The following is a 21586-nucleotide window of genomic DNA, read 5'->3' on the forward strand; positions in this document are numbered from 1 at the left end:
ATGTAGCGCTGACTGCACTTGCGTGCATTCACTCACAGAAGGGCGCACCCTTTTGACCCTATATATTTCGTGGCGTTCCTTTGTATGCTTTATCAGTGCACATTTTTTCTATGAAATTTCCTCTCTCTCTCTCTCTCTCTCTCTCTCTCTCTCTCTCTCTCTCTCTCTTGGTGGTTGCGTCCTCATGTAGGATATCCAGTGGATCCCGCAGCGACCAGAGTTTTCGGCTTCCGGTAGCTTCCGGGTCTCGTTTCAATGTGAGAGCGTTACTTGGCTTATTGTGCAACCCCACCATGTCATCAGAGAGTCGTGACAGAAAAACGGCACGCAAATTACGCCACGCTCAGCCGCCGCTGCCACCGCTCCGTAGCCGAGCGCGCTAATTAACCACTGTGCCACCGTTGCAACAGGCTACAGTGATGAATATCTTCGAAGCTGTCCACTACACCGTGCACGTGGTTGGGCTCCGTCTGGTGGGAGATTCACTAGATTGCGCGTGACAGGAGTGTTCACTAGTGTTCCTGCGTATGCTCCCGCTGCGAGCATATACAGGAACACTAGTGTTCACTGCCGACGAAGCACGAGACTATCAGACGCCGTCGCCGGAGCCCGTGTACGACGACGACCAATAAGATGCAACGACCCTTGGATACGCGTCCAACGACGACTAGAGGACGTCCCCCAGAGTATGAGATGGAGTTCGCCTATGAACCCGATGAATAAATGTAGTGTCAGCACCGTGTTGTCATCGTGCCGAAAAGTGGTGTCATTGAGAAGGAACGCTCAACGCAATGTTCGTGAAACACTCCGCAAATGAAACTCGGCTGAGGGATCGCGATATGGCCGCTTTGGCGTCTTGCGTTGTTGGGACCTCATAAGGAGCAACATTACGCTCGGAAATATAACGCAGCAGCACTGTGGACTCGGCAACATTTCGTCGCAGCACTAAACTCAGCGACACACTCAGAGAATGCTCTCGCATTCACGCATCATCAGAGTTGCTTCGGTGCCCCTATATTTTACCGCGTACAATACTTGATTGAAATTCATTACCGCTAGTATTTTTTTTTTATTCGTGCAACGGAATGTCGTGTGTGACATCTGAGCAATCCCGGTATTTTTAAAGCGAAGCTTTCTTTGCCCCTTCGACTTTCTCGCGCTGCTGTCTTGTGGAATAGCTTACACGCAAGACGAAATCTCTGCATAACCCATACGAAGTTGAAAGTTCTGACATAGCAGTAACACCGTTGTTTAGCTTGGCCTTTTACACCTTTGTCACTACGAGATTTTTTTTTTTTTTTTTGCCCCTGTATATAGCACGCTTCAACATCCTTACCATTCTTAGCCGACTCTTGTCTTTGTATTCTAACTCATTGAATGTATCCATAGTTTTGGCGTTCTTAGGCCAAATATGCCCTTGTGCCATTAAAACCCATCAATCAATCAAGCTCCCATATTTACTACCTTATACAAATGTGCTAGCTGCTGACCATGTTCTAAACGCAATTGCGCTGTGATACAGCAAATGGTATATAATATTATCGCTGCAACACACATTCGTCATCAAGGGCACGATTCCTATCAGGATTAGTTCTGCATAATTATGTATTTATTTGTTTTCATCGCGAATAAGGCGTCGTGGAGTTGCTTCAACTTCAAGGAGATGGGCGCTGGGACGGATGAAGCGGCAGACCCGGAAACTGTCCGCGGGCTTTATCCTGTTCGGGTGACGTTCCCTTTCAAGGATCGATGCCAGCCGCTGCCAGGCGCGCACCGCTCGCTGCCAAGCGGTCGGGCGCGTTCGCGTCGCGCTTTCTGGTGGTGGCAGCGGCGGCGGCAGCGCCTCCCCGAAATAGAAACGGAGAGCGCACGAACTAATCTCAGAAGACAGCCGAGCAGGGCCGCCTGCTTCGGTGCGGGAGGGCCAGCCAGCCGCGCGGGCCGCGTGTGTTCTGTGTCGTCGTCGCCGCCGCTGCCGACGCGGGGGCGTAATTTTTTGCTCGTGCCTGTGTGCTGCGTGAGCACGCGTCCGACCCCGAAGAACTGCTTCTTCCTCGCTTTTGTTGTGCACCCTCCACCTCTTCGCTCGGCCGGAGCGGCAGCAGACACAGCGCCGGAGAGAGAGAGGAGAAGGCGGCACACTTCCGCCGTTTTCCTTGCGCTCAGTGTGCGCACGGCCTCTCGACTGTGTGCGTGTGTTTCTGTGCGTGCAGCACTCCGGTGCTGCTGCAGAATTCTCCGTGTCGCCGACGGTCGCATTCCAACTTCCTCGGTTGGCCGTTGCGCCCTTCCAAGACGTGCGAGACGCGGTGCGTGTGTATATGTGTGAAAGAAACCCTGCTTGCAGTGCGTGTGCCTCGGCGGTCGCTGCTGTGGATTCCGCCGACGTTTTCCGTCGTCGTCTGCCCTGTGCCGATCCCGGCGAGCGGCGGCCGTCTGCTCTGGCTCCGGCCCGCTTGCCGTTTCGGTGAGGCGCTCGCCGCGCTTATCGACTTTTTTCTCCTCTTACGGATTACTTCCTTTCGTGTGTGTTTATATACAGCTCGTTGCAGTGTTTCGCAACTCCGTACGGAACTGCCGTTGTGAGCGCGTCTGGCCTCCCTTCGCCGCCGGCGACGGGTCTCCGTTTGTACACACACGCACCGTACGGTTACGAAAGCGCCGAAGCACGAGAAGGTGCGGTCGCCGCCTTCGCGCGCAGCTGGTTTCGCTGCTTGGGAATGCGTACGTCGCTGCAGTCAGCTGTGTGGTCGGTGCTGCTCGTTGAGTCTTCGCGGTGGAGGAAAGGACGGCTCTCCTGCTGCTTCGACGAGTGTAGGCCTGCGTCCTGAGGCAACGAGAAAGTACTGTGCGAACGCTTTTTTCGCCCGCGACAGTTCGCTTTCTTGCGTGGCTCGCGTTCCTTTCTATCTGCTGCTGGCCTCTGTGGGTCGCTCCGAAAGGCACCGAGGTCACGCCTATATCGATTCCCGCGCGGTCCAGCAAGGGCGTGTGGAAACCGCGTGTGCAGCTTTCGCTTAGAGACCACGAACGCGCGTAAACATCGACTGTCCAGTCTTATGCATGCTTCTCTGCGACTCTGTGAGACTTTTATCGTTTCTGAAGGAAATAACAATTTCTTGTCGACTGGTGACATCTGTGAGTGATCGGCGAGACCACGAACGTCGATCGCCTTGCATTACTTTTCTCACCGATGTGTTAACGAAAAGAAGTTATCAGTAGGGGTCTCGGGCGACTCATACTTTGCCCTTCTGGCATTTGGAAACAGCCGCACGGGTCATCTTTCGTTGGGCGAGCGTGAAATTGGCCCTGAAGGAGGGCGTGTTCAGTGTTTACCAACAGATCAGGCTGCGAGAGCGGAGCACTCGCGCTCTACGCTCCTTTCCCCTGTGGCCCTGTTACCATGACACTGTGCGGGCGGCGTGCTCCGAATGTGGTTACCACGGCAACCATGTCGCGAACGGCATTTTGGGATCGTTTCGGGCCAGGTGGCTCCTCCGCGTCGTCTGCTGTAACTCTCCGTTGATCATCGTCTGGCGCGCATGGAATTCAACGTGGCGCTGTTCGAGCTTCGTTGTCCCCAGTTCTGTTCGCTTAGGGCAAGGAAAGAGTGAATCAGAAAGAATACACGAAAGAAAAGGACGCGAGGCAGTCTGACTCGTTTACGAGAAAATCCTGCGCTAAACTAGTACAAAGAAAAACAATATCGACAGTCAGCTAACTACACTGCCAAGCGTAGAAAACGACCAACAATCGCTCATCCGACGTATAGTTATTTTGTCATCGGCACTAGTACGTTAGGTAAAATACCAGTCGTTGTTGTCGTCGTTTCTTGTTATTGCGTTAACCTCGTTTTACTGCCGTTCTTGTTACCGTCCCGGGCACGTTCGCAGTTTCCATCGTTGGCGCGACAACACTTCTAAACGCAGCCCGATCCCCGTCCTAACAACGTTGACGTTTCCAGAGAAAGCGCGTTTGCGGTTCTGCTTTTTCGCCCAGAGGGAGAGCGAAAGAGCTTGGCGTCTCTCCAGGAAACGAGGCCGACGTTGCAACAGTCGCGAGCATTGCTGCTCCTGTCGCTGCTGCCGCCGTCTGGCTGACTGTTGTGTTGCGTTGCGCTTCGCGAAGGCGACTGACCGAAGGAACGACTGAGTGGCCGCGATTCGCAAGCGCAGGAGTGCGTTTGTTTCTGGCCGGCTACTTGGCTGCAGCCGTGCGCACGGATTTTCTTCGGCGGCGCTTTGCCTCGAGGAGCGGGCCTCCGTCGGGAAGGCGTATCGCATATTTCTCGACGGAGCAGCGTCGGGAGCCTTCGAGAGAGGAGGCAGTGGCGTCCTTGTGCGTTTACATTGCGTGGACAAAGAGGTGCGCTCGCGTTCCTTTGCGCCCCGTTCGTGCAATTCCTGCTGAACGAACGCGTTAGTGGCATCTGATCGCGCTGCGGGACGCCGGCGTTGATCGTTGCATCGGCGGCCCTTCTCTCGCCCGCGCTCATCTGTGCCGTTCGGCGTCGCGCTCTCTGGCTTTACGTAAAGTGCGGGGATGCTCGACGTTTGCATCCATCCTGGCGAGCCCTCCGTCAACCTCTGTGTGTGCGTGCGTGTGCTGTGTTGACGTCACAACCGGTGTTACATGGTGACTGCCGGCTGCGCGTCGTCGACTCGCCTGGCTGCGTGCGCTCCCGACGGCATCATCCGATCGTCGCCCCGCGCCGAGCCTCTGGATTTTAAAGGTCGTCGGGCGTCCCTGACCGCGGCGTCGGCTTGATCTCCGGGACATCCCCGCCGTCGCTCCAGGCTGCGTACGTGAGTGCCTCTTCTTCTCGCGATAAGGTCACCAACGCTGAAAACCGCCACATCGATCAGGATTGGCTGGCTGGTGGTCCGTTACTCCTTTAGAACTATAAGCATTTTATCTGCAGGGAAAAACGTCGCTGTATAGCGTAGCATTGTGTGTATACGACTCGACGCATAACGTTTTCACATGCTCGAAAGTCATGCTAGAACATTCTACCACTGCGTTCTCGCTGTATGTGGCGTGCGAATTCCTCTTATCGCACTGAACTGTGCTCTTCACACGTCTTACCGTCGCGTTGTATAGAATAACCTGTTTGGGACAATTGAACTATACCACTTGCGTTCATACGTCATCGCCTCCTACCTGGAGATATCAGCACACACTCTCTGCTGATGTAAAACCGTGCCGGGCCGGTGAGCTCATTATGGTAAAGCGTTCTATCGACGAAGTGCTATTTAATTCATGCCTTCCTTTCTTTCTTTGCCTTTTTTGCGCGTCCGCCCCATTGCGTTACGTGAGAAATTTAGTGAATTTCGGTGTATATAGTGCGAGAAAAGTTTTACAAATGCTATGTAGAATCATGTTTTTTTTTCCTTTTTCTTTTCTCTCTTATCTTTTTTTTTTTTCATCTTTCGAAGCAGCCTTTTGAAAACCGTCAGTTAATCTGCGTCGACCACTGCAAGGTCACGAGTACGTGATTCGGCGATAACAAATGTTGCGTTGCCGCCTGCCTTCGATTTCCCAACACACGGAAATGACTCTCGTTCAGAAGCGACGTCTCTGCAGCTTCAGAGTGCGGCATGGGGTCGCGCTCACTGTGGCGCCAATCCCGCGGTATCTACTGGTTTCGGGATCGACCCACTCACCACCCTGTTTAAGTGCGTCGCCTCCACAAGTGGTCCCAACTCACTGCTCTCGCTTGGTATGTTGCGAGTTGTGACGCGTCTGTGACGCGTGGCTGTTCCCCCGCACGATGGAGTGAGAGGAAGAGCCGCCTGACCTCTCCGGAACGGAATGTAGCTGTTGATGCTGTTACCGCTCTGCCATTAGTACTTCTCCCCAACCGCGCATGCGCGGTAATCCTTGCCCATGCGCAATTGGGGAGAAGCGGTAGACCGGCGACGATGTACCCCAATGTGTTACAGGTATGGTTACAGGGCACGGATCAGTTTACTTGCACTGTATACCTGGAACGGCAGTGTGAGGTCCTTGCACCTTTGGAAGCGGTCACCAAGGGATCACCGTCAGCGCGCAGAGTGACTCAGAGTTGCGACGTGCTTATCTCGCCGACATGTGTCACCAGTAGGTCGGGGCGTCTCCGTTGTTCTCTCTTACGAAAGCGTTCTTTCCTGCTCGCCCACGTTGCACTAGCAGATGGCTCTTCGCGGGGCGTCGTTGCGTAAATGATTGCGAACGCGCGCGGCGGTTCTATCTCGTCGCTAGCGTTCATGGAGTGTTGTATGCATGCGGCGCTTCTTTCTCTTTTAAAGTCAGCATCGCCCTTTCTTTCCTGGCGATGCATGCGCAGCTGTTGACATATTTGTCCGAAACGGCGCCGACTTTGCAGTCTTCTAAGTGGGATCCGCGCAATGAGCCGTTGACATGCAGTCGCGCAGGGCCATGACGTGACTGTCGAAAACTTTCCCGATTGACGACACTGCCCACCCCGAATCTCGGTGTGAGTATCCGGCGGCCGTGCTTTTGATCTCTGGCCCAATCTGTGCTTCTATGATTCCTCCCACCCCGTATCAATCAATCACTTAATCAATCGATCGATCGATCGATCAATTCTCATCTTATCCCTCATCCATACAGAATCCGAGAGAGAGGATCGTAAAGGCATCGTAAAATTATTCGTGTGTTTGTTTTCTAAGGGAGTATATACGTCTTCGTCATTGAATTGTCGGAAACGTTTTTATTGGCTAATTAAACGTTAACTACGATCGTGCTGTTTCTTGTTTTGTGCCTCCTTGTAAGAGCTGCTCATAAACCAGCGGGGCACGCTTGAGACCAACAAGAAAAAACGAAAAAAAAAATCGAGCACTCTGCCTTTAAAGCAACTTATGATCGCCGCTGTACACGCAGTCTCTGGGACCATTCGGCTGTATCTCGTCAGCACGTCTAACTTTTTTCCTTCATTAACGTCGCGTTGCACTTGCGGCTGTTCTCGGATGTCTAACAACACCTGCGAAGGGCGTCTTTGTGCCATTCTAAAGCACGCTGTGTATGTTATAGCCCTGAAACAATTGACCCTCTTTCTTCTGTCTCTCTCTCTCGTGTTCTGTATGCCAGCGCTTTCGAGGTGAACGCAGACTCCACGTGGAGGCCGTATCTTGCTTTAGCATATCTTGCGTTACGCAGTCTCCGCAATACTTTCAGTCGGGGCACTAGCGTTAACTGAGAACAGCAACAACAGTTTGCTTGACTGCGACAATTTTTACCACGCTGTAAACAAGTCTTCTAGGAACCTTCCGTCCTTTAGTGGCGCTTTTTTTTTTCTTTGTTGTAGGGGCTACGTCAAAATTTTTTGCACTCGGAAAGAAGATGCATTATTTTTACATTAACATTGTCCCTTACATTTCCTGCAGCACGGGTAAGGGTCCTGTGTAAATCTAAGGATATGACGATGAATGTGAAATACCGCGCGCTACCTATATAAGCACCGTGGGGTCACCCATTGGTTTAGGTTTATCGGGCTACCTGGTCCATTATAGCAGCTTTCTATAAAAAAAAAATTCATTGCTGCGCGTCTCGAATATTGCGCTGCTGTAAGGGTGCCGCGATCGTAGTGCAACTTACGTTATCTCCCCTCCGCCCCTCCCCCTTCTTTTTTTTTTCTGAATTCGTCGGAGTGTTACGTGCAGCTGTCATCTCTCTTTCTCTCCTCTGCCGAGCCCTGTCGTGTGCGAGCGAAAACTTGAAACGAAAGCAGCAGAAACGTTTCGCGATCGCTTTTTTTTTTTTTTTTTTTTTTTCATGTTGCGAAATGGCTTATAAAGAAGGATCTGTGTTCGTCGTGCCTTTTCCCTTTGCATATGGCCCGGCGCGCAGCGGTCTGTGGTTTCGGCCTCGTGTGTGACGAAAGCTCTGCGCGAGGGGTGGGGAGACGTTGCGGCTGCTTCATTGCGTTCTCACTCCGCGGAGCGCTGCTGCGCAGCTTCAATCAGCGTGCTGAGAGTGCTCCCTCGGTGGCAGTGAATTAGCAACGCGGAGATATAGGTCGTGGGGCCAGATTGACCGACGCTGCTTCCTCTCTGCAAGAGCGACTACGCCATTGTGTGTGTGTGTGTGTGTGTGTGTGTGTGTGTGTGTGTGTGTGTGTGTGTGTGTGTGTGTGTGTGTGTGTGTGTGTGTGTGTGTGTGTGTGTCTTTTTTTTTCTTTTTTTGTCGCGGGCGCTTTAGCTCCGGACCCTAGCTCAGAAGCGCCTGTATTAGGTGCCGGCACCTGGCTGACGGAAATTGGCTGGACTCGGGGTGAGCGCAGTCTAGTAACGTTGGGGTGAGCGTACCGCTATTGCGCGCGCACGTGCGCCCGCTCTCTCTTTCTCTTTCTCTCTCTCTAGAGCACGGCGAAAGGGAAAGTGAGACGGGTCTTGTAACGACGGCGTTACAACTAGAAGGAACAGAAACCAACGCTAAGCGCCCGCGGTGTGTTCCCACCTCGCGTCATCCTTTGCGTATCGCGAAATGGTGACGGTTACGAAGCGGTTGGAATGAGTCTCCTCCGAACATTTTATACTGGACGAAGGCCGGCGTGCGGGTGTCATCTGCTCTTCAAGGGGGAGGAGGAGCGAGACCGCAAGTGCAGTGCTTGTACTGAAGGTCCAAGAAAATGATTGCTGAACCGAAATATCGTACCATTACGCTTACTCTGTATATACTGTATACGCGTGCGAAACAAAAGAAAGGCGGGAGTCGCCGTGGTCGTCCCGTTCTCTGCAAATCGAAGCGCTCAATAAATAGTTTGGGGATCGCTCGACTTTGAATGGCTGCAAACGGGAACCAGAGAGAGGGCAATTTTCCACAGTGAATCTAAGCTGCTCTGTAGCGAAGCAGCCCCTCTGCTCCCCCCCCCCCCCCACCCCCGGCGGCAAATCGATTCCTCCCGGTCGGACCATTGGACGATCCCGCGCCAGGGACTGCGCATGCGCACTGTGTGTTGGCTCCCCCCGAACGACCAGCAGCCGCCCGCTGCTCCGTTCTGTTTACCATCACGGTCGCTCTTGCCCGCTCTTTCGGCTGCACTGACCGCCACCTTGCTTTAATGCTGGTTTGTTGGCGGCCCCCGTGTTTGTGCTTGAGACTCTGATGGCAGCAAGTGGTGTAATAACAGCGTCTGGAAGCCCGAACGGGCCTGTTTCCGCTTGTCGTGAGCAGACCCGAAATTCGAAGCGAGCACGTATACGTGCGGTTCTCCGATGTCCGCCCTGTCCATTTAACGTCACAACGTTGCTCCCCATTGTTCCTCGGCCCTCCTCTCCCTCCCGCGGGAGCCGGGGTGTGCCAACGGTGATTAAAGGGACGCCCGCCGATCTGTTTCCCTCTGGCGCAGCGATGCCGGGTTCTCTCGCTCGCGCAAATCACCGAGTTTGGCGCCGTGTTTCGGTCAGTCGGCGACTCTTTCAAACATCCCATAGCTCGTTGCTGTGCAAATGTCCGCGGAGTCTTTTCGATTTATCGGTCCGCACTGCCCGAGGGGCCGCTTTGAGCCAATCAGCGTTGGCGCATATACACAGCGTCTTAGGCAGCTCCTAGACCGGAAATCGAAGGGGCCCACTGTAACCGCAGGATCGTATTAATTGCTCGATAAAACGATCGATTCGACGTACGTGGGCACTTTTGCCTCGCTCTCAACCGCGTAAGCTCTAAGCCAGGAGGTACCCTACCTTCCAACACATTGTGTGGCATTGTCTCCCAACCTGTAAAAACCCCGTCTCCTTCCTTGTCCCTCCACACCCCATCGGCTACTTGGCTGAGACACAAGCCACCTCCTTATCGGCACAAGAGTACCTGGTGAAATACATCAACGCCGAGTTGAAAGGTTGCACCAGCGTGGCCATGGACCTTGCTGAGGCTCGGGGTAGCGTTTACGCAAGGAATCCTTCGTGCCGTATGGATGAGTACGTCCAGGAGTAGGAGTGAAAGATAGAGGGGTTTATTTTGCATTAATTGCATGTAGAAACAAGTCGTCAGATTCTAGTCAGAGCTCACACATGTCTGCAGACGTCAGTACACCTCAGAACCTTCTCACGGCACCAAAAGTCCGCTTATGAAACGGTTCTTCCTTAGTTCCCTACACAAGTGAATTCGATGACCTTGTTGCGGCCGATCAGAGGAGTCGAATAGTTCATAGAACTCCACCTTCGAAGCAAGGACGACGCGTTCTGGAAACAAATATTGTTCGCGCTCCTTCCACGACACAGTTCACGCTCTCTCCACGGAAGTTGTCGACTGGGTTCCTTGCTCTCCGCGACGGCCGTCTTGTCAGGGTCAGGAGATTAGTGTTCACGCTCGTTAGCGCTATCGGTTCTAAGTGAGTCTCTTTGTTCGCACGTCGCAGTCGGTGTCGGGCATTGTCGCCGGCTCGGCTTCGCTGGTGAAACGGGCCGCCTCGGGGAAAAGCACCGAAAGAATGCGCACTGCCGATCTGGGGTGCAACAGCCTCCACCAGCTCCATCGTCTCTCTCGTGTCTCTCAAAATTCAGTTGGGGTGCTGGCTCACACGCGTGACAAAGAGCACCCCGGGGGGCCGAGCTGGGGTGTTTTCGATGGTGAGGGTTGCTGCTGTTTAAGGCTTGCGCCCGTCGAAAGAAAAAAAAATAAATAAAGGCAGGTGCAAGGTCTTCGGGAATCCATGTCTTGTTTAGTTTGGAGAAGATCATCCGATTTGCTACCGCGTCCTATGGTACTACGGTATTACAAGAAGTGTAAACTATGCAGTCGAGCGCCACCACAACTAAATTACCTTTATAACGAAGGAACAATTCTGTCCCGGTTGTGTTGTTCGTTGCGCGACCTTTTACAACGACGTGACCTGTACAACGAATAAATTCGGAGGCCCCCCCCCGGGCACTTTGTCATAAAGGCGTTCGACCGCGTAGAGTAAGAAAGCATCGGTGTTCCACATTCTCTCCGTCGTTCCGAAGGGGGGCATTTATCAGCCTTGCGACGCGATTGCTTGTGCGTGAATCAGTCCTCGTGAAAAGAGCCAACTTGGCGTTTCCTTTTTTCCGAAGCGTGCACTTATCGGCCACCACCCCTCCTCTCCGTGCTGTGAAGTGTCGTGCTTCGAGTGGTGACCGCCGAGTGCAGTGCACGTGCAGTGTAGTTCCGCGTGTGAGTGCACGCATTACACGCGCCGCTCGTCGCCCAAATCGCATGCCCAAAATCGAGTGACGCATGGAGCTCGCGTAACATGCGCCAGTGTACGTAACTTCCGCTTTACCTAATCGCTCTTGGAAACTCGCTTCCTTCGTTTCCTCGAGGCCTTGTGTACGCATTCTTCGGAGACAATTGGCGCGGCTGCGTTGTTCGACCTCCGAAAAAAAAAAAAAAAACGTAGGCTGCAGCGCGCTACGATCTGCCGCTATCGCTTCCTGATATGCGCTTGTGTGGAACTACCGGCTTATCGGTGGTTCTAGTTAGCTCTCTTCAACCAGGCAAAAAGCCGATAGGAAGACAATAGGAAAGGGAGAGAGAACACGCGCAAGCTTGAGCGACCTTGCATGAGTCATTTCTTTTTTCCCCAGCGAAGTTGCTGTTGGTCGCATTTATCTCCGATGCCATGTTTACCATCTCTGTTCTCTTTCAACTGCCGGACAAATCGCTCTTTATGCCGCAGCTTATATAGCTATATATACGCGACGCCTCGGGCCGCTCACGTGACTTCCTCTATGCCGCCCGCAGCTTTTAGATTATTGGCGGTTTTTTTTTTCTTTTTTTCTCACCCCCACTGGCGCGGCTGCCGAGTGTGCAACCGTTTCTAATTGACAGCGCTTAGGTTGATGCGTCTCAGCTAGCGGATGCGCTAGCCGAGATTCATCCGATTCTTCCCGGACTCGCTGTCGCGCCCTGCATACGGAAAAAAAGATTGCAAAGTTGGTTTCGCTGTACCCGAGCTGGCGTCACTTCGGCGTCTCGTGGCGTTCTCGATTGCCCCGCGACTTCCAAACTATACCAGCAAACTCTTCAAGGTGCGTAAACTGTATATTCCTACTTTTTTTTCAGCGTTATCCGGCATATGTGTGTACATATATGTGTGTACACATATAAGTTATTTGACGGCGGTCGCTCTTGCGTCTTCCTATGACTCGCGCTTCAGTCAAGCGCCGTCTCTGTATCATTTCTTGCGGCTCCCGAGGATGCAGTCACTCAAACACTTTGTGGAGTTAATGCATGCTCCTTTTACCAGTTCAACTCGACCCGCCTCGCAGTTATATTTCGCGGCACTTGTTCGCTACCTGCGAGGGGCTCCGACGAGCAGTTGCCGCGTAGCGCTTCGACAATTTCCCTCAGCTCCCCCCAGTGGATCCCCACGCGGTTGTGATTTTGCCCGCGCGTCGTCTTTTTATTTTTTTTTCCGCGTTTTCGTTCTCCAGCAGCCGGGGTATGGACGCTTCTCGTGGCATACATTTTCGCGTGCATCATACCGAGGTTTTAACTCGATATGCTGCGATAGCTTGTAATCTGTACAGCAGCTTTTATCGCCGATGCTTTCGTCGCTCCGTATTTCTCATATTTCGCGCTTTATTTCGTTGCGTCTCCATCCAGTGTGACACTCTTTTGTAGCCTCTATTACATAGCAAACGGTGTTGCGCATTCATGGAACGACTGTTAAGATGGGAAAAAAAATTGTGGGGTTTATTTAACGTCTCGAAATTTCGCTGCTGTACATAGGGGACGCTCCATATAGTGGAAGACTACGGACTAATTTTCACCGCCTGCGATTCTTCGATGCGCACGCACTCGAAGCACAGTGCGCGCGAGCGTTTTCTTCTTTCTTTTTTTTTTTCCTTCATGGCGCTCCCGTCGAAATGCAGCCACCGCGGCCTGGGATCCAACCCGAGACCTCGTGCCACGGCCCCGCTGATCGGGCGGTGCCGCATGCATGCAGCGTGAACCGCTTGAATCTCGGGGGCAACGCTCGTGTACCAGGCAGCGCAATGACGTGGTCGTACGAGCCGCCGTCGCGGGTAACGACGGGAAAGTTTTAGCCATACAGTAAACGCGAAAAAAATTGCGCCGAGCGCAGTGAATGAGCCCAGTTCGGTGGGCAGCGAATTAACCCTGCGGAGTTCCCCTTGAAGCCTTTTTTTTTTTTTCATTATTAATTTGGGAGTCGCGGGCTTTTTTGAGTAAAGGGCAAGGCGCAATAGACCAGTACAGAACAAGAACGCAAACGACAGGTCTATTGCGCCTTGCCCTTTACTCATTCAAGCATGAACCAACTAGCCCAAGCAAGAGCTTTACATGGGCTTTTTTTTTTTTTTAATGCGAGGATAAATGCCTCGGGGCATACAAGGGTATGGGACGGGGGTGAATAAGGATGATTAAATGATGGGCTTTCTTTGCTTCGCGTCGTTAAAAGTCGCGCACGCAGTATACGTGATCTCAGTCTCGTCAGCGCCATGGGCGCGGTGCCACCTCGCTTGTGTATACAGTCGAGCTTCTAGACGGGACAAGTGGCGGTGTAGCTGTTTCGGTGGTCATGCGTGACGGAGCAGGCGCGCGCGCGCACGTGCGACACACACACACGCGCGCGCAGCTGTCGCGTTCAGTTAATTGTGCGCGTCGGGTCAGGAGTCGCGGTGTGCGGTAGTATATATAAACGTGTTGACTTGTCGTTGATTGCCTCGGCTGGCTTAATCGTGCGAGCGTCCAGCGGTGCGTGATATTACGCGGAGATTTGGTTAGGCCGGCGCAGTACGTATCCAATGTCCGTAAGACTCGTCGTCGTCGTCGTCGTCGTTCAAATTTATGCGTGCTCTGCAGGAGGGGATCGAAGGCCCTTCCCGCCAGTCTCCGCGTGCTCGCGTGTTATGCGGCAGCGGACTCCGCCTTTTATACCACCGTGCGTGCTAATTTCCCGATTTCAAAGCACGACCTAAACTTGTGCCGTCGTCGACGGCGCTTCCTTCCCCTTCTTTGGCGCGTCCTTTCTGCAGCTCCAGTAAGACCGGCGGTTATCTGTCCTACGCGCTACGTGGCCTGTCCGACTCCACGTCTACCATTTAATGTCGCCTGGAACATCGGACACCGTCCGTTGATTCACGCCGCTGCCTTTCTGCCTCGGTGTTATTACGCCTGTCGTTTTTTCCGCTGCATCGCTCGTTGCCCGGTCTTTAATTTCTTGTCATGCTTTCCTTATTAAGCTCCAAGTTCCCGAATTCCTGCACCGTATGTCAGTACCGTCAGAAAACAATGATTGTACAGTTTTCTTGTTTTTTTCTTCTTCAAAAGGCAGAGGTATACAAGCTGCCGTTCGTGCCCTCTCATGATCAGGGTTCCCCGCGAGCAATTGAGCCGATTAGACGTACGCTGGCATCACGAATATCGTATAGACTGATAGCGGAAGACCCTGTCCGTGACCGTCAGAGATGTTGCGCTGTGAAAGATTGTATATCGCAAAAGGAACGTTATTATTGTGTTACACGCCTCTTCCCTTCGAAAACGGAAGGATAAATAATAATAATAATAATAATAATAATAATAATAATAATAAATTTTCGTCGCGGCAAGGAACGTTCTCGCGTTGCTCGGTTCTTTCAACGAAGTATAGTCTAAAAAATATTTTATTCGTGATGATTTCGACACCTTACGGCGTATGAGTGAGTCGCAGTCGGTCACGTTAAACGACCGCTATAGACAGGAAAGGTTAAGCTTATAACGTGCAGTGACGAAGTATACACGCATCTCCACTATATAGCAGAATGGTCGCTCTTGCCTTATAACGGAGGCAGCTCGCCGGCAAGCCGGAAAAGACGCAAGAATTAAACGAGGGACGCGTGGAGACGCCGTCCTAAAATTTCTCGCAATAGCTCGCCGTGACGTAACGAATTTTCGGATTTATCATCTGGTATGGCCTAATCCGAGCATCTGGTCTAATTGTTAATCGGCAAAGAAAGAAAAAAAAGCGCTACGAGACATTTTAGAGGACTCAAAAGACATGAACCTATAGCAACCTTCTGGAACTTTTCATGCATTAAAGCGGCAACGGTGTAGATAATAATAACGTACGTTGAAATTTGTGACGTCACTCTACTGCCGTTGAGCTGTCGGCGCGAAATTCAAGGAGTTAACGTCCACGGGCGCAATTTCGTACTCTGTGCAGCAGCAGTCAGCCCTCCTTTGCCACTCCAGGCGAATGGAGATCCAGTTGTCAAAGAATGCTGCACCAGTCTATATAGGCTGATACAGCGTTGCTATCCGCGTATAGCCGCCTGCCCCTTCGGTGTTCCGCTTTTGTTAAGTTATGGCGTCGCCGGATATCTTTAATGACACCGCTGCTGCTGCTTGCGTTGTGTGCGCCAGTAACAATACGCCGTTCTAACGCCATCTATGGCAATTACCGTTCCACATGCACGGCCCCCCCTCCCCCCCCCCGCCCCGGGGGGGCGCAGGGCTGACCAAACTACGACGACAGTATTACCAGCGCCTAATATAGCATACGCCACGTATGCTATATGGCGCTTGTCTATTGTTCCGCACGTGTTCTCGATTTTTTAATATTGTTTCAATTATACGAATATCCCATAGTATATATATATATATAAGCGTGTGAATATTGGTCACCGCGAGCGCGATAAATTATAATGTTGGCGTACAGCAGGCATTTGGTGACGTCGACGCTGTCGTTATAAAACTTCTTTTACAAAGCCAGCAGCTGGCGCTAAACTGCTATATACATGCTATATATAGAGGCCTCGCGAACAATAACTGAAACGGGGAAAACGCGCGGAAGAGAGATGCTAGCTCATTGTTAACGTCATCCGTGTTTTCGCAAAGGTCTTATTGATCAATTACCTCGTTCAATCGGATGAAGAGGCGCCCTATATAATTGAGCGGCAGCATGCAGGGATATATATATATATATATATATATATATATATATATATATATATATATATATATATATATATATATATATATATATAGTGCATATGTTAAACTTTGAAGCGCTGCCTGTCTCCCTCTCGCTTGTATCGGAGCTGATTTCAATGCCTCTGTGCGGAATCGTGTCCTCTATTGAGAGACAATTACAGCGCTGCAATTTGCCCTACCTTTCACAACCTTGCCTAAGAATCTCTATTCGGCGTAGTCGTGTTGAACTAAATCAAGAAATGCGAATTAAGAATGTATACGAAGTTGGTCAGGTAGCAAACCTTAATCGTCACAGTTTGCGCATTCGAATGGCTCTCAGCCCCATTGCCTTCGTCGTCAAACGCTGCACATTGACCGCGCCGGTAAAAAAAAAAAAAGAGTTCAGTGTTTCCAGTTGTTAGTTGGGCCTCGAGCTGCCATTAACTAGCATCGCAGCGATATGGCAGACCGACTGCTCCGTATAGAGACCTATATAGCGCTAGTGTTCTGGTTTTGATCCTTAGATCGAGATGAACTATATAATTATAATGCGAAGCATTTTAAACACCTCCGCGAATTTTTCTTTTTTGTTGTTGTAAGCAGGTGTATCGCTGTCGCGTCATAACTTACTCCTTTTTCACGCATGCGCACCAGGTGGCGCGTCTGTACGTTAGCATTCTGGGTTATGCGCCAGGTGAGCTTGCTTAGTGCGAAGCATTCTTTGCCTCTCATTAGGCACTCTGCGGTTGGTCGGTCGGTGAGCAGGTACAGCTTTGTGCCTCGGCTGGTTGGTTGCCTTACATGCGTGCGAGATAGCTGGGATTTGAACCCGGTTTCCCCAGCGCAGTCCAAGGCTCGATGCTTGTCTCTATGCACGTTAGGGTCGGTATAACGTAAAGTTATTCCGATTTGTTTTTTATTCCAAATCGGCCAGTGGCTTTTCGTGATAGTCCAAAATGGCTGGGGCGCTGTCCGTATGGGTGTGTCGCCCGCCAATATGGGCTGCACCCGACCCATTCTTCGTGGCCTACCAGCGAGGGCTAATGGCCGACTCGGAATAAAGACAGATTCGAATGGTTTTACGGTGCATGGCTACGGGTCACACGCGCGCACATCGCGCGAGGGAACGACCTTGCCACTCCTTCCGATTGCACCGCCTTCGGGAGCGCCCCCCGTGGTCGGCTCTTCGCCGGAGTGCAATAAATCAGTGGTCATGCCGTCGCCTTCACATACTGTATGGTCGTCGCCGTCTTGATGCTTGTCGTCACACGCAACCGCTCGATCTCACACAAACGTGCGCGCTCTACGCGTTAACGCTTTGTGTTGACCCCCAAACGATACGGGATAGCCATCTTACGTGCGAAGTAACATCGATTCTCGCCCACGTTGCGCGGGATCTCCATTTATGTTTTCTCTCAATTGCCGGAAACTTCGGCGATTTCTGATAAAGGTGGCCGATAAACCAGCGTCCGCAATCTCGGAGGCCAGCCTACGTGCGCGCATCCTGGCCGCGGAGAGGATCGAGGTCGAGCCACTTGCGGGGACGCACGCACGCAATCTCGTCCAAGAAGATTCGTCGTCGGGCGGCAGCGTCTGGTGTGCGCCTCCTCCGCTTGCGCAAGGACCCGTCCGAGAAAGCTGGGTGGGAGCGGCGGTGGCAGCTGTCTCCGGCGACGGGTGGAAGTGGCGGACCAGGTGCGCGCGCCCCCCACTCGTGCTCGTTTCTCGCGGGGCCTCTTTCTCACCCTCGTTTTCTTGCCGCCGCACCTGCACTTTCCGTGGACGAACGCGGGGTCCGCACACGTGCACGGTCGGCTTTGCACCCGCGCGAGATGACGCGCGGAATCGTCGTGGTCCTGTACGTTCCATTGCATGCAAGCAAGCCGCAGCGTGCTCCAGGCTGTCGCCACGTACGGGACCGTGTTGCCCGTAATACACTGTCAGCGCCATGCAGTTTAAACGCGAAGAAGGAAAAAAAAATAAACTATGGTGGGATTATGCTGCAGAACCGCGGTCAGGTGATGAGGTATACGCCGCACACCGTATAGGGCTCTCAGCCGCACTCCGGATTAATTTTGACCACCGAGCCCTCCCTTGAAGGAGCAGCCCCAGTGCACGGTATACACGATGCGTTCCTGCGTTCCACTCCCATCGGAACGCGGCGGCCGCGGATGGGATCGAACCCGCGACCTCGTGCTCGGTATATAGACCGTTTCATCGGGCGAGGAGGATAGGACGCGCGGAGAGCCTTTCCTCCTCTCTGGCTTGGGCGATCCGGTTCGGCGCTGCTAGAAAGTATTGCTGTCGCGTGCTGCGGAACGATTTCGAGATGTTTTAGATCTTACTTTGGGAAATTTACGCCATGTTCGTTCGTATAAGGTCGTCAGGGAAGCCTTTCGGTGCATCAGCAACTACTTTAGGCGGAAATATGTCTTGGGGGCGCAAAAATGTGACGTGCATAATCAGCCACGGTGTACGCGCATTATCAGTCGCGGTGCGTGTATGAGTTGTTTACTATTTTGCTAATATTGATTTTAATTCAACAAAGAAAACCGGCGTCTCTGTATTACCAGCATTAAATGGTAAATCAGCTGACTGTCTGATCGATTAGCGTAGGGAGTAAAACATAAAACATACCAGCGCATGCTCGTGCACGGCCAACCTAAGGCAACCACGAAACATCTGAGCGGCAGGCGCTATCAAATATTTGTGATACACTGGCATCGTTCTCACGCATTTCAAGTCTAGTGTGCTTGAAATTACTATATGTCTACGCTAGCCTTGCTGCATGAGGCCCATGGCACTGCTCTACACAGCGATCACTGCGTTTGGTGAGCCAGCACGATACATACATAAGCTGTGTGCTTCGGCATTGCCTTTTTGGCCTGTATACAGGCATAGTAAATGAGAGGGTTCGCATAAAAAGAATACGATGGCTATTTTTGAGCGCAAAATTTTCGTAATACGTGTCAGTACGTCGTAGAGGACTGAACGAACACAACCGAAAAAAAATTCGGTTATCATCTTATTTCTCTAAAAAGCAAGTTAAACGGGCTAACACCGCACAACGTTTATAAATATATAACCGCTGATGCCGCATGCTTGGACCATGCGCTATATAGAACAAATATATCTGTAACCCAGCACCTACTGCTGCTTAGGATGCTCGAGCAGTTCGTCAACGGTCGCTTTGCTGGACAAGCTTAATTCAGACTCTAAGGTATGCTGCTATTACTAGCCAAAACTATTTTATTCATGGGTGGAAACCTCACCCATCCAACCAAGTAGTCACGCAATGTAACCTGCATCGAACAGTTTGAACGCTTGTCAAAGTATAACAGCACAGCTCCTATTGTAGCAGAACGATGCCCACGCTGTCACGATCATCGCGTATTTTTCATGGCTCCTAAACCGCAGCTTAGAAATAGAGGATAATACTGCAATAAGGTCACATTAGTGATTGGAACATTGAGAAATACACAATTCATCTCCAAGGCTGATTGTAGGCTCAAATATGCGCGCACACATCGCGCTGCGTGTTCCGTCCACCTCAATGCCAGCAGAAATTCCGGCCATGACGCCTTAAACCACTTCAGCACGTCTCACAGAACCGTTTACCACGTAGAAGACGCACGTCATACTAAACAGACCGCACGACCGCGAAAACAAACGCCAGAACCTACCGCCAAGCGTATACCTGCCATGCAAAAGACCGCTTTGACCCAAGCCAGTATGGCGCTGCTCATAGGCGGCGCCACTGCGTTCACAATATGGCGGCGCCTACGAAAAAACGGTCTATAGCACGCAACGCCATAGCCAGTGAGGTATACCGTGGCGGGTGCCAACAGAAAGTAACCGAAGAACGCCTGTTACGCGCGTAGCTATACATGGAAGCGCGACGACGTCGGGTGTATTATAATCGCTCCGTAGTCGGCTTCTAAGCACGAACTGTTGTCCCAAGTGCACGTTTTCGAATCCGAATTAGGCCACAGTTACAAAATCGGGCGAAACTGGAAACGGAACAACGACGCGTTTGAGCCGTTTTCTGCTTCGTCGCGTTTGAATTTAAGCTGGTGCAGTGCGACGAGTGTTGGCATTTTCTCCCGCAACTATATGTTTCGCCGGGTAAACTGGGTCGATCCTGCCGCTCGCACAGTCACGCTCGGTTTATGTATGTCGCAAGTGGCGTCCGCATAGTTCGGGGCAACCCTGAATTCCATTTACCATGCAAATAACGGGGACGCGCAGTGTATCGTCGAATGCGAAGCAGCGACTATCGTTCACGTACTCGGTTCAAGTGATGGAGAAAACTTAATTCGTCGTCGTGCACTATTGCTTCAACGCTGTGTATGAGCGAGAGCAATAAGGGGATCCGATGGAGTTCGATATTTTTTTATTTGTTAGCCATGTGGAACGAGACGTATATATGGTTGTACACTAAACTACATACACGAGAACGAAGTCGGATAAAACATGTGGGAGGTTAATTGTTGCGTCTAACTGAAATGTACAGAACGTAATAAGGTATACAGGAAAGGGAAATTGCAGGAAAAGATCACTCGCCGCAGAAGTGTAATCTTTCGGTATAACCTTATGTGTTCCCAAGCACGCCCATTACGGTGTACTGTGACAGCTTTAAAGCAAAATTGCGCATCGTCGAAAAAAGGAAAGCGAAAGAAAGAAAGAAAGGCGCATTGTCTGTTTCAGGTTTCACGGTATTCTCGGGACTCCATGCTTACATAATAGTCTGGTGACGCAGATGTCACCGCGCTTCGCACTGCATGTAACTTCGGACTTTTGTGCGCGCGGCAGCGCATTGTTCTCCGTCGGAGATCGGAGACGTTGGGCTCAAATGCGAACCGCGATTAAAAGAACGGCAACGCGGAACTGCTCTGTTCGTGCCTCGTCGAGCCCCCGTGCACGACTGTGCGTCGCAGCTGTTGCGCCTGCACACGTCGCCTGCGCGCTTCAGATTTGGGTTCAGGTGAGCGTCATACGAATTAACGTATAGGGGGCTTTCATAGGCGTGTAATAGTGTATTTATTAATTTATCGAAGATTATTTCGCATCCATAACGGCGTGAGAATAGCCGGGGGGCACCAGACATAAAGCCACTATATAATTCGGCTGCACCTATAATAGGTCTGCGTCTCCTAGCGGTTATTTGCAGTAAGTGTCGAGCGTGTATACGAACACGACGTGTTCACATGAATACACACGTGGTGCAAGACGTACATCAAGGGTAATGCATTTTATGTGCGTAATACAATCCTTGCAGTATGGTTGCAAAATAATCCGGCGCCGATTTAGGGGTAAATGCGAGAGCACTGCGTTAGCGTTACGTCGCAGCTATTTCAGTTCCCGAATCCATGATTTAAAGGGCACTTCGCCAGGCCCCATAGCAAATTTTGATTATACGTTGAAGTTCTTACGTGTCCTCTAGGGAGCGATCTGCCGAAAAAAAAAAAAAAGAATGGCTTATTAAAGGTCGTGGTAGAAATATTTCAATTCCGCGAACCCATGATATATCGGGAGGCGAGCTCCACTGCCAAGCGAGACACTCTCTCCACTCGTTCCGTCTAGCCTCCGCAAGCGAAATTCCTTCCCTGCGTTCTCCCATACCGGAGCTCGAGGTTCGCGTGACGCATACGTCACGGGCGGATCACAGAGCATGATCCCGCGCTGAAACACCGTAGAAGATGACATAGTT

The 21586-nt window shown here is 51.6% G+C and overlaps 1 protein-coding gene across 6 annotated transcripts in view; it reads left to right on the top strand.

Moving 5' to 3' along the window:
• Utx (Utx histone demethylase) overlaps positions 1-21586 on the top strand; it is a 132216-nt gene that overhangs the window by 20167 nt on the left and 90463 nt on the right. The window contains exon 1 of one of the 6 annotated variants that reach the window (XM_075681701.1): positions 1950-2467. The exons of 1 other annotated variant lie outside the window; for it this stretch is intronic. In XM_075681701.1, the coding sequence (XP_075537816.1) occupies positions 2322-2467 (146 nt within the window). In that variant the 5' untranslated portion in view covers positions 1950-2321. Of the gene's footprint in view, positions 1-1949; positions 2468-2496; positions 4806-6258; positions 6476-20734; positions 20861-21586 lie in introns of those variants that run through there. 4 more of the 6 variants (XM_075681702.1, XM_075681703.1, XM_075681705.1 and 1 more) reach the window with 4 other exon arrangements.

Source organism: Dermacentor variabilis, chromosome 2 (assembly GCF_050947875.1).
Source record: "Dermacentor variabilis isolate Ectoservices chromosome 2, ASM5094787v1, whole genome shotgun sequence".
In the NCBI taxonomy this organism is placed as follows: domain Eukaryota; kingdom Metazoa; phylum Arthropoda; class Arachnida; order Ixodida; family Ixodidae; genus Dermacentor; species Dermacentor variabilis.